Genomic DNA, 13,181 nt, shown 5'->3' on the forward strand with positions numbered 1-13,181 from the left:
TTCTCAGTGAAGACTGTTATTGGGTACAGCCATGTTATTCATCAGCGTACTTCTGTAATACCAAAATCAGTACATTCACTCACAATGTTCCTTTTGATGAGCCCCACACGGCACTTATCCAGGGTGTTTTGACGAGCATTCCTCTTCCTGTCTAAGTTACTGCTGTACTGCCTAAGAGCCGATGAAAACAAGATTTCTATTATCAAGAAAGAGACTCATGACTCTGTATAATAGTCATGCAAATGTGTCCTACTTGCAAGTGGAAAAGAATTCCAGCACGACATCCACCAAACGTTCTTTAGCCTTGATTTTTGATCTTTTCAACAGCATCTCCACTTCATCAATGCCATATTCCTTGAAGAATATAGGACATAAATCAAACTTAGAAAATTCAGTTTTCTAACGATAAAATAGCGTGAGCAGAATAGATTGTCATATTCATAGTTTCTGCTCAGTATCACTTGCCAGCCGGTCAGCCATCTTTGACAACCAGTTGCTGTTGTGGAATCGGAAGGTGTGATCCTCAAAGTAGCTCCACACGAAGTTACACGGTTTCTCTCGGAATAGGGGAATGCAACTAAATGATCTGGATGATAAAATTGAGAAAGTTTGCAGCTATTCTCAGCTAATCCTGCTGCACTTCACATAACGATAAGCTGTCAGCCTTGGGAGCGCCTTTTTACCTGTCATATTCAGTGGGCTGTGGTCTTCTAGGTGACGTGATGGATTTGTCTCGAGGGCCAGGGTTCAGAAGTTCATCTCTCTCCAACTCATCATCTGATTCCAACAGTGGCTGTCTGTCCTCAGCCAGATTCTCCTGACTACCACTCTTGCTGGACTTCACTACCACATCTACAGTCTTTCCATAATTCCCTGTCAAACAGTGTTATAGTAAGTAAACACTAAAATCGTAACTGAAACTAAAATATTAAAAAATGGTTTCTGTTAAATGTGGCCTTGCCAACCAATTGGTATAAGTTAAGTCAAGTCTTACCTATAGACAGCTCAAAGGTGACTAGTTTGGAGCCAATAGAAGGATCTATCATTGTCACTTCAAAGAAGGATGCAAATAACAAAAATTCATCCTTTTCTCCAGTGAAATTCTGCATGAGGAAATAACAGATAAACCACTGATTAAATGAAATACTATTTACAGTATATTAATGATTGTTTCTAACATCAGTACAATTGAAAGTGTGATAATACAACAGTTCTCCAAGCAACACAGAGTAGTGAATGATTCAGTGAGTGAATGATTCAATGACTTAAAGGGTTACTTCCCCCAAAAATGTTAAGTATTCTCATAGCTTTATAACATTACGGTTGAATCACTAATGTCACATGGACTATTTTAACAACGTCCTTACTACCTTTCTAGGGCGTTTGAACATTTTAGTTCTGTTGCCATCTATGCAGGGTCAGAAAGCTCTCGTATTTCATCAAAAATATCTTAATTCACGTTCCAAAGATGAACGAAGTTCTTACGGGTTTGGAAGGACATGAGGGTGAGTAATTCATTACAGAATTTTCATTTTTTGGGTGAACTATGCCTTTAAAGACAGCCCCTTTGTTTTTGTTTTTTTGCTGTAACAATGTAACTTGCAGAAACATGTCATGTAATGCTGCTCATCCAGTCAAATTTAAAGACTAACTCTTGTGTAATATGAAATAGTACATGGTAGACTGTTTTCTCTCTTCCTACCAGGCAAACCTGGTCACTGACCTCAGGAAGAGGGTGAACTTCTTCCACTTCCACTGTAACTGCAGCTGGTACCTCAGAGCCAGCATCGTCAGACTCCTTGGCAGGCCCTCTGGGACTCTGCATTGCTGAATAAAAATATCTCTGTTTGTCATTAGGGTGCTAGAGCATCTTTGAAACATGTTTGTGTGTGTATGAAAGCAAGGACACACAGCATGTGATAAAATTTTACATTACATTTTGACATTAAAATTTGCTATTTCTGTGCAACTAACGACAAACAAGTTTCAGACACTCCTGATATCTGCCACTGGTTGGCTAAGCTAGTTTAGCTGATTCAGGATGTTCAACTAAATAGATTCTTTTTAGCACACTTCATTACATATGCCTGTGTGTACATATACAATGAGGGAAAACTAATTTGATCCCCTGCTGATTTTGTACGTTTGCCTACTGACAAAGAAATGATCAGTCTATAATTTTAATAGTAGGCTTATTAGAACAGTGAGAGACAGAATAACAACAACAAAAACTCCAGAAAAACGCATTTCCAAAAAGTTATAAATTGATTTGCATTTTAATGAGTGAAATAAGTATTTGAGCCCTTTGCAAACCATGACTTAGTACTTGGTGGCAAAACCCTTGTTGGCAATTCAGACGTTTCTTGTAGTTTGCCACCAGGTTTGCACACATCTCAGGAGGGATTTTGTCCCACTCCTCGTTGCAGATCCTCTCCAAGTCATTAAGGTTTTAAGGCTGATGTTTGGCAACTTGAACCTTCAGCTCTCTCCACAGATTTTTTTAAGGGATTAGGGTCTGGAGACTGGCTAGACCACTCCAGGACCATAATGTGCTTCTTCTTGAGCCACTCCTTTGTTGTCTTGGCCGTGTGTTTTGGGTCATTGTCATGCTGGAATACCCATCCATGACCCATTTCCAATGCTATGGCTGAGGGATGGAGGTTTTCACCCAAAATGTGATCATCGCCTTTAATGCAGTGCAGTTGTCTTGTCTCCTTAGAAGAAAAAAATCCCCAAAGCATAATGTGTCCACCTCCATGTTTGTCAGTGGGATGGTGTTTTTGGGGTCATAGGCAGCATTTCTCCTTGTCCAAACACAGCGTTAGGTTGATGCCAAAGAGCTCGATTTTGGTCTCATCTGACCACAACACTTTTACCCAGTTCTCCTTAGAATCATTCAGATGTCTGTTGGCAAACTTTAGACGGGCATGTACATGTGCTTTCTTGAGCAGGGAGACCTTGCGGGCACTACAGGATTTCAGTCCTTCATGGCATAGTGTGCTACCAATTGTTTTCTTGGTGACTATGGTCCCAGCTGTCTTGAGATCATTGACAAGATTCCTCACCTTTCTCATGATCATTGTAACTCCAAGGGGTGGGATCTTGCATGGAGCCCCAGACTGAGTAAAATTGACAGTTATTTTGTGTTTCTTTTTCAATTTGTGAATAATCGCACCAACTGTTGTCACCTTCTCACCAAGCTGCTTGGCGATGGTCTTGCAACCCATTCCAGCCTTGTGTAGGTCAACAATCTTGTCCCTGACATCCTTGGACAGCTCTTTGGTCTTGCTGTGGTGGAGAGTTTGGAATCTGATTGATTGATTGATTGCTTCTGTGGACAGAAGCAATCAATCTCCTTTTAAGAGAGTGCTCCTAATATCATTACCTGTAAAAAGACACCTGGGAGCCAGAATTGATAGTTCCACTTGAACGTATTGCTGCTTGTAGGGGATCAAATACTTATTTCACTTATTAAAATGCAAATCAATTAACTTTTTTATATTGTTTTTGTTGTTGTTGTTATTTTGTCTCTCACTGTTAAAATAAACCTACCATTAAAATTTTAGACTGATCATTTATTTGTCAGTGGGCAAACGTACAAAATCAGCAGGGGACCAAATAATTTTTACCTTACATATATATTTTAGTTTATACCTTCTTTGCCTCCCGATTTCTCCTTGGACTTTCGACTCTTGCGTTTAGAAGTAAACCTGCTCATTTTGCTTTTCACATTAGCAATGGTCTTACTCTCCGTCGTCACCACTGTAGGGGAGGAATAAACCTCCACACTCAGCGAGAGCAGTATTCTGCCCCTGTAGAAGATCCCTTCACTCAGACCTTCATTAAGATCCCTGTGGATGTCTCTCAGCGTGGAGTTTTGAGGAGAGCCGTAGAGATTGACCCAAGTAGGACCAAAGGTGGGATTGAAACCTGATGGAGGAAGGTTGCAGAAAGAATAATAAAGTGGTTGTTTAAAAAGGGGTAAAAACCTATGGTAATATGAAGATACCTTGTTAAAATGAGGATGCAGAAACAGTTGAGATCAAAAGTTTACATAGACCTTGCAGCATCCATCCATCTTTTCACACTGAGGACAACTGAGGGACTCATATGCAACTATTACAGGAGGTTCAAACGCTCACTGATGCTTCAGAAGAAAAACTATGCATTAAGAGCCAGGGGTGTAAACTTTTGAACAGAATGAAGATGTGTACATTTTTTCTTATTTTGCCAAATTATCAGATTTTTTTTTATTTCATACTGCCCTTCAGAAGATACTTACATGCTTCCCAGAGGACAAAATAAGTTAAATTTACCCTGGCTCTTAATGCATTGTGTTTCCATCTGAAGTATCAGTGAGTGTTTGAACCTTCTGTAGTAGCTGAGTAGTAAAGTCCATCAGTTGTCCTCAGTGTGAGAAGATGGATCTCAAAATCATAGAATCATTATTGAAAAGGGTTCAAATACACACACAAAAAAATTATGGTACCTGAAGGACTTTTTTGTAATTTTTATGTACACTTTTAAATGGGGTCATTTTTATAAATTCAGCTATTATTTTCTCTTGTGGACTATATGTAAACATCTTTTTTGTAAAATATCTCATTCAGGTCAGTACTAAATAAAAATTAACATGCATTTTGTACAATGCCTCTTATTTTGGTAAAATAATAAACACTTGGTGTATGTAAACTTTTGATGTATGTAAATATAATTCTCTAAAATGTTGTTTCAAACCTGTATGACTGTGTATCTTCTGTAGAACACAAAATAAGATATTTTGAAGAATGTTGGTAACCAAACAGATTCATTCCCCATTGACTTTTTATTGTATGGTCAAAAAATATAATGGAAGAACCGCTGTTTAGTTACCAACATTCTTCAAAATGTCTTCTTTTGTGTTCCACATAAGAAAGACAGTCTTACAGATCTGGAACGACATGAGTCTGAGTAAATGATGACAGAATTGTAATTTTTGGGTGAACTATCCCACTATTAAAACTGACCATTTCGGTTGGGACTGGAGATTTGAAGAAGGTCTAGGAAGTGTGTTGCCACAGCCACATCTCCAATGTTGGCATCATCAAGGATCTGGATTTTGATTCGTCGAGCAAGTGGAGGAAATTGCTCAATGAAGGATATCTGCTCATTCCACTCAGGAGCATTGGTGTTGCTGTCTACTGACGTCTCCCCCTGTCAAACATGTGCATTTATTACTTTTCATGTAATTTTTACTGTATTTAATAATATATTTGTACATTTTACTTTTAGTTTTGATTTCACAATATCATGCCATATAGTATTAAGCTGAATTTAATGATACATAAGAAATTACTTTGAGTGGAACAGAGAGTTCGAGGTTAGACTTGTGGCTCCACTTGAACTTACGTAGATAAGACTCTCTGACATCATAACACTTTATTTTGAACTGAAATGTTTGCCAATAGCCTGTGTGGTAAGACTCCGAGAGCAGTTCAAACACTGATGGCACCTCAACCCATTTAACAAACAAAACCACCGTCAGGGTGTGCATGTTTGTGTATCCCTTGTTAAAAGTGTTATTTCACGTAGGATACGTATGTGGAAATTATGAAAACTTTATAAGGAAAAGAAACTGATTACTTTAGATTCAGGTCATTTAACTATTTAAATAGTACCATCAAGCCATGTATCAAAAAAAAAAAGAACACACCCAAACATATTATGAGTTGGACTTTCAGTTCTTCCTGTTTAAACCTCCTGTGTTAGAAATAGTTACACAAAATATCTAACTCAAAGTTAGATTAAAAGAAAATCACCTGCTGGCCAGTGAATGTGACCTGAACATAAGGGTCAAGAAAAACCTTCTTGTCTCTCATAATCTTCCCCATAAATCCTGAGTTCATGCTGGGCAGACCTTCAGCTCTGAAGATCTTCAGAACAAACTTTGCCCAAGGACGTTCTGATGGCATCCTCTTCGGAAGGAGAAGGTTCCTACATGAAAATGTACCAAAATATATTAGGCTTCAGAAGCCGAAAAGTGTCTACAGAACACATTAATGTCAATAACCATAGAACTAAACATCCAATATTAATGTTTCTTTTAGAGGGAATGTGTCCTTAAGAGCAGAACAGCCTTGTTAACATAAGGCAAGCTCTTACTTTTCAATGTCATCATTCTGGCTGCCAGCTGGTGCCAGGCTGACCATGCCCATGGGGTCTCCTTTCATAACCACACTCACTGTGCACTTCACATAGCCTTTAATTCCCGAGCGGGTATCTTTTGGGTCAGTAAGCGGAGCCCATTTCTGGTAGAAACGGTGATCTGTGAGATACATTTGGCTGTGTTAGGTTGTTGTAATGATCAGTGTTTCAAAGTAGACCTATAATCATTCTTTTTACCAATGGTGATGAGTTAATTATCACTATTAAAATGTCTAGCGAATGTTATTATCGTTTTTTCCTAATGAAATGAACTCTCAACTTCTGTATTCTTCACTTAAGCTGTGCGTTTTTTGTTTCTTAAGCTGGGATTTACCTGGCTGCTGATACACTGTGCTGATGTCTATCTTAAAGGTTCCTATGTGGGTCATCAAAAAGGCAAGGATTTTCTTATGAACCACCTAAAATATAAGGGAAAAAATTATACTTACACAACATACATATAAAATAATGAGTTGGATAACCTAAAATAAAATATAAAAACTACTTTTCTTAATTAAAGTTAAAAATTAGAGACAGACTAAACAGAATTCGCTCCATACCACCTTACCATACTGTATATTTCTCACCTTTTACATTTTAGCTATTTTGTAAGAAAACGAATGTAAAATGTCAATCTGTAAATCTCAATCCTTTATACATACTTTTGTCTCTTTAATGCCTTCTGAAAGTGTGTCTGCGGCAATACTTACAGAAATCTCAATCACTTTATCAAACAGCACATCTTGAGTCTCTTGGAATTCAAACATGAAGTTCTTCAAGACAAAAACATAGAAACAAAACATCAGAGAGAAGCTTAAAGGTTTAGACTAGGGGTCACCACACTCGGTCCTGGAGGGCCGGTATCCTACAGAGTTTAGCTCCAACCCTAATCAAACACACCTGAACCAGCTAATCAAGGTCTTAATAGATATACTTAAAGCCTCCAGGCAGGTGTGTTGAGGCAAGTTGGAGCTAAACTCTGCAGGACACCAGCCCTCCAGGATCAAGTTTGGTGACCCCTGGTTTAGACAGTTAAAGCTGAGCTCTTTGCAAATAGTTACCTCATTGTAAAAAGGACAGTTGGTAGACTTCTGAGTAGCAGTGTGCTTTTTCTCATCTCCAATAGTCACGTACACTGCTGGGTTGATGTTCACCCCAACCAGTTTCTGAGCTTCAATCACATTTACATTCACCTGAGGGAAAAAATGACTGAAATAAAAGACTTAAACCTACTAGATTCTCATCAAACAGAGTCGACTATAAAGGAAGCACTTATAGAACTATTTGTATATGAAATAAGTAGACCTTATTTAATTGTTTTACCTGGAAAGACTTCACTTTAGGTGTGATAGCAAGCTCATGCTTTGCAATAGCCCTGCAACGGCTACACACATAAACAAAGCCATGAGTTATAGCAGTATTTTTTATCAAACTCGTTACATTCTCACATTAAATTTCTAATAAGGGACGCTTTGCAGGGAGTTTGATTAATAGGCCATCTGACCAATCATAAAGTTGAATCTCCCATTTTTTGTCTTACAAATAAACAGACAGAAAAGTAAATTAACGCTGTCTTGTTGGTCAGCACGTTGTCAGTTTCCTCTTTGCTCCACTGTGTAATTTGCACTGCATGGGAACATGATATGTGGCATGAGAGTGTCATGGCTTGTTGGACACAACAAAAGTAATGAAGTGGGACAGGTCTTTGCGAAGGGTCAATTATATGACGCGTCATTTTTAGTTATACAGTTTGTAATGTATTGCATCATGCACCTTAAAATGGGGGTGAATGTCACATTGGCACATTCAATATCTGCAAAGTCATAATCGTCATCATAGTCATTATCATCATCTTCGTCTCCTTTCTCGTCATCAGTTTTCAAAAGACTGCGACCGATCATTCTCGTCTCACGATCCTGCTGCTGAGGACTCAGGCCATCTGAAGAACTACAAATTATATCAGTGTGAATTCCATAAATAAAGGATATGAAAATGTAAATGAGTGGCACATACTGAAGATGTCCTTACCTTGCATCTGCAAAGCCTGTGTTCCTGATGACAAGATCTGAGCTGAGATAGAATAGAGAAAATTCAGATTTACAAAGAGATTGCAAAACTAGAGAAATGTATGTTAGTTATGATATGAATTAAACCATGGATCCATTCATCCATCCAAATAAGGAAAAAAGGATGGAAGGAAAATGCTAGAAAAGATGGAAGGCAGAAACAATGAAGAAATTGAAAATGGATGGAAGAAGGGACAAAAAATAAGAATAGAAAGAAGGAAGAAAGGAATGATAGATGGAGAAAAGGAACAAAGGTAATAGAAGAATCAAGATTAAAGAGGATGAAAAGAAAGAAAGGAATAAAAAATACATAGAAGAAAGGAAGACTAGATGGAAGCAATAAAAGGATAGAAAGTAGAAAAGAATAATGGATGCGTGGGTGGAAGAAAAGAAGGATAGATGGTAGGAAGGATGGACAAAAGGAGGGAAGGAAGGATGGAGTGAAAACATTTGAAAAGATGAATGGTAGAAACAATGAACAAATGAATAAAAGAATGGAAGAAGGGACAAAAAGAGAAAAGGAAGAAGGAAAGAATGATGGATGAAGAAAATGAAGAAAAGTCATAGAAGAAAGTAAAGGAAGGAATGAAATATACATAGAAGACAGAAAGCGAAGATGAAAGGAAATAAAAGGATGGAAAGTAGAAAAAATAATCAATGGATGGGTGGAAACAAAAAAGGATAGATGGGAGGAAGGATGAAAAACGAAGGGAAAGATGGATGAAAGGAAGAATGGATGATAAGAAATGGAAGGAAGGAAGGAAGGAAAGAAGAAAGGAATAGATGGATAAAAAGAATAGAACAAAAAATGGATGGATGGATAGATGGATGTTAGATACAAAAAAGAAGAATGGCAGAAAAGACGGTAGAAAAAAGATGGATGAATGGAGAAAAGAAGTAAAGAAAAGGTTAGAATGATTTAAGAAAGGAGTAGAAGTAACCCAGAAAATGGATGGAAGAAGAGACAGAATGAAGGAAGAAAGAATGAATGAATGAATTGTCAGATGGAAGGAAGAACAGAAGGAACGAAACAGAGGAAAGAAGGCAGGAAAAATGAATTGAAGGGAGGAGGGATAGAAGGATGGAAAAACGTGAAAAAGAAGAATGAAGTTGAATGAAGATGAAAAGAAAGAGGAAGGAGGGTAGGTATGAAGGAAGAATAATTGAATGATTGAAGAAAAAAGGAAAAATAGAAAAAAGAAAGGATGGATGGATGGATAGAAGAAGAAAGAAAGGATGTTGAAAAGGAACAAAAGTATTAGAAGAAAATAAAGAAAGATTAAAGGATGGACGGGAAGAAACCAAGGAATGAAAAACACATGGAAAAATGAAGAAAAGATGTAAGGAAATAAAAGGATGGAAGAGAGAAAAGAATAATGCATGGATGGGTGAGTGGAAGAAACAAAGGATAGATGGGAGGAAGGATGGACAAAAGGAGGGAAGGAAAGAAAGAAAGAAAAAAGAAAGAAAGAAAGAAAGAAAGAAAGAAAGAAAGAAAGAAAGAAAGAAAGAAAGAAAGAAAGAAAGAAAGAAAGAAAGAAAAATAAAGAATACGTGTAAGGAAGGAAACTGGTAATAGAAAATAGAAAAAAAGAGAAAGAAAAAAGGATAGAAGAAAGGAATAATAAATAATGAGAATGATGGATGGATGGATGGATGGATGGAAGAAAGGAAGGAGGGACAGAATGAGGGAAGGATGGATAAAAAGAAGAATGGATAAAATAAATGGAATGAAGAATAAATGGATGGATGAAAGGAAGATAGACCTAAGGATATATGGAATAAGGATGGACACAAGGAGAGAAGGCTGGATGAAAGAATGGGTGATAAAAATAGAAGAAAGGAAGAATATATGTAAGGAAGGAAACAGTGGTAATAGGAAACAGCAGAAAGACGGAAAGAAAAATAGAAGAAAAGAATAATAATGGAGAGAAATAGAGGATGGAAGGCAGGAAGAAATAGAGGCGGAAACGAAGGAAGAGATAATGGATAGATGGATTTATGTACGAATAAAAGGAAAGAAGGAGGGACAGAATAAAGGAAGGAAGGAGGAAAATAAGAATGGATGAAAGAAATGGAAGGAAGAATAGGAAGGAATAGGAAGAAAGTAGAAAAATATGGATGAATGCAAGTAAAGAAAATGTTAGACTGATTTAAGAAAGAAGTGGAAGTAATGAAAGAGGGGAAATGGATGGAAGGGAGGAAGATTTAACGAATTGTTGGATGGAAGGGAGGTAGTGATAGAAGGATGGAAGAATAGATGAAAAAGAAGAATGAAGTTTAATGAAGATAAAAGGAAGGTAGGTATGATGAAAGAATATATAAAGGATGGAAGAAACAAAAAAAGGAAAAATGGAAGGCAGAAAGGTTGGATAAATGGATGGAGGCAGACAGAAAGGAATAAGTTAGAATGGATGGAAGGAAGATGTGGAAATAATGAAGCAAAGGAAAATTGATGGAAGAATGGACAAAAGGAAGGAAGGAATGACAGAATGATGGTAGGAAGGAACAATGGATGGATGAGACGAACATAAAGATGTCCAAGTTTATGCCTCACCCATCAGTGTCCTGTTGTTTGATGAAGTCGTCACTGTCCCACCCGCCTGCAGTCCCCTGAAGAGGGTTATATTTCACCTCCAGCTCTATGTAGATCTACACAATAAAATCCATCATCACATACTAACACAAAAGAGCTGTAGTCACACCTAACACCATACCAACAACTAATGATTTAATAATCCTTCACCACACTGGTGTTCAATTAAGTGAGCAGTATTTGTTTAACAGATGTAAAACAGTGTGTTGGAGCTGAGAGCAGCTCTTCATTCACTCACATCAGTGAGACTGTGCTGACTGTCTGTCAGGGGCTCACGGAGCAGCAGCTGCCCCACAGACACCACATGCTGCAGGCTGATCACCAGCCTTCCCAGCAATCTGTGCACACACATACAACCCTCTTAGTCAATATACTTCAATGTTTTTGAATATTAGGCGAAGTTAATTTCCCTTGTTTTATAATAAATAAAGAATATATTTAGTACGAAGCTGATTAAAGTTCTGACCTGTTGCTGAACATCTTACTGCAGTTGTAGACGCTGATTGAGAGAGTTTCATCCCTCTCAATCTTCCCATAGTGAGGCCATCTGAAATGCTAGAGTCACATAAATACACAATAATAACATGTTTATTTATTTCACACAGGCTAAATGTTTCTTTTTCTTGATCCCTCATGATTATGGATCTGTAGTCTTGATCTATCAGCTGCAGCTTGTTCTTATGGAAGCTTGTTTTTTAATGGTATAATCTCGCAATCCTGACTATTTTCCTTTTTCACACAAAATTGTAAGTTATTAAAGGTTGTATCAGCGATTTCTAGCCTGAAACATAAAGTTTCAAATTCAGCTGACCTTTCATCACGATCCGCTCGCTCGCTGCCTGCCCCATAAATTGTCTGTGAAAAAAACGCGTCTCTCTGGTCAGCCTAGGGTCCGAGATATGCCAAAAAAACAATCGGCACTACCAACCTTTCCACAGATAAACAAACAGTGTTCCAACCAATCAGCCTCAGGGGTTTGGTGTTGTGGACTTTCGCTCCGCCTCCCTCACATCCCTGCACCAGTAGGAAAGTCCACAACACCAAACCCCTGACGCTGATTGGTTGGAACACTGTTTGTTTATCTGTGGAATAGTTGATAGCGCCGATTGTTTTTTTGGCATATCTCGGACCCTAGGCTGACCAGAGAGACGCGTTTTTTTCACAGACAATTTATGGGGCAAGCAGCGAGCGGATCGTGAAGAAAGGTCAGCTTTAATTGACACTTTATGTTTTAGGCTAGAAATCGCTGATACAACCTTTAAGACAGAATTGTGAGATAAAAAGAACATCTCAGTCTTGCGAATAGCAAGTTCATATCCTGCAATTCTGACTTAATATCTCACTCACATCATTCTGATTTTGTTTCTCAAAACTGCAACTTTATTTTTCACAATTTTGAGTTTATATATTGCAATTTTGGCTATATTTTATTAGAATTGCGACTTCTAGCAAATGCAAGTTTATATCACACAATTTAAAGAAAAAAAGTCAGAATTACGAGATATATACTTGCAATCTTTAGAAAAAAGTCAGAATTCTGAGTTCATATCGAAATTCTGACTTTTATCAGAATTGCAACAATTTCTCACAATTGCAAGTTTATATCACATAATTCTGAGAAAGAAAATTCAGAATTGAGTTTATGACGCAATTTTTTTTGCGAGAGTTTATATCTCGAAATTCTGACTTTATCAGAATTGCGCCTATTTCTCGTAATTGCGATCACACAATTCTGAGAACAGAGTCAGAATCACGCAGTTTATATCACGCAATTTTGAGAAAAAAGTAAGAATTGCGAGATATAAACTTGCAATTCTGAGGAAAAAAGTCAAAATTCTGATTTTATATCTTAAAATTTTGACTTTATTTCTCACAATTGCAAGTTTATATCACACAATTCTGAGAACAGAGTTAGAATTCTGAGTTTAAATCATGCAACTTTGAGAATAAAAGTAAGAATTGCAAGATATAAACTTGCAATTCTGAGAAAAAAGTTAAAATAAAGCATATCACGATTTTGAGAAAAAAGTCAGAATTGCGAGATATAAACTTGCAAATGTCAGAATATAGAGTTTATGTCTTGCATTTTTTACTTTATTTTACTTTATATCAAACAATTTTGAAATAAAAGTCTGAATTCTGAGTTTATATCTCAAAATTCTGACTTCATTTATTAGAATTGTGACTATTCCTCGCAACTGAAAGTTTATATCACATAACTCTGAGAAAGAAAAGACAGAATTGAGTTTATGACAATTTTGAGGAAATAAGTCGGAATTCTGAGTTTATATCTCGAAAGTCTGACTGTTAGAATTGCGACTATTTCTCGTAATTGC

The 13,181-nt window shown here is 37.2% G+C and overlaps 1 protein-coding gene across 1 annotated transcript in view; it reads right to left on the bottom strand.

Annotated features, from left to right (window-relative positions):
* The window catches only part of fer1l4 (fer-1 like family member 4), a 33,954-nt gene that overhangs the window by 16,511 nt on the left and 4,262 nt on the right, over window positions 1–13,181 (bottom strand). Inside the window, exons 3-22 of the mRNA XM_073825488.1 lie at window positions 11,312–11,400; window positions 11,084–11,183; window positions 10,807–10,901; window positions 8,212–8,253; window positions 7,957–8,130; window positions 7,507–7,567; window positions 7,245–7,376; window positions 6,894–6,956; window positions 6,518–6,602; window positions 6,142–6,304; window positions 5,799–5,973; window positions 5,007–5,193; window positions 3,655–3,930; window positions 2,471–2,476; window positions 1,724–1,809; window positions 995–1,103; window positions 684–873; window positions 466–586; window positions 254–354; window positions 84–171 (exon numbers count right to left, since the gene is read on the bottom strand). Of these exons, the coding sequence (XP_073681589.1) occupies window positions 84–171; window positions 254–354; window positions 466–586; window positions 684–873; window positions 995–1,103; window positions 1,724–1,809; window positions 2,471–2,476; window positions 3,655–3,930; window positions 5,007–5,193; window positions 5,799–5,973; window positions 6,142–6,304; window positions 6,518–6,602; window positions 6,894–6,956; window positions 7,245–7,376; window positions 7,507–7,567; window positions 7,957–8,130; window positions 8,212–8,253; window positions 10,807–10,901; window positions 11,084–11,183; window positions 11,312–11,400 (2,343 nt within the window). The remainder of the gene's footprint in view (window positions 1–83; window positions 172–253; window positions 355–465; window positions 587–683; window positions 874–994; window positions 1,104–1,723; window positions 1,810–2,470; window positions 2,477–3,654; window positions 3,931–5,006; window positions 5,194–5,798; window positions 5,974–6,141; window positions 6,305–6,517; window positions 6,603–6,893; window positions 6,957–7,244; window positions 7,377–7,506; window positions 7,568–7,956; window positions 8,131–8,211; window positions 8,254–10,806; window positions 10,902–11,083; window positions 11,184–11,311; window positions 11,401–13,181) is intronic.

Source organism: Garra rufa, chromosome 20, assembly GCF_049309525.1.
Source record: "Garra rufa chromosome 20, GarRuf1.0, whole genome shotgun sequence".
Classification (NCBI taxonomy): Eukaryota; Metazoa; Chordata; class Actinopteri; order Cypriniformes; family Cyprinidae; genus Garra; species Garra rufa.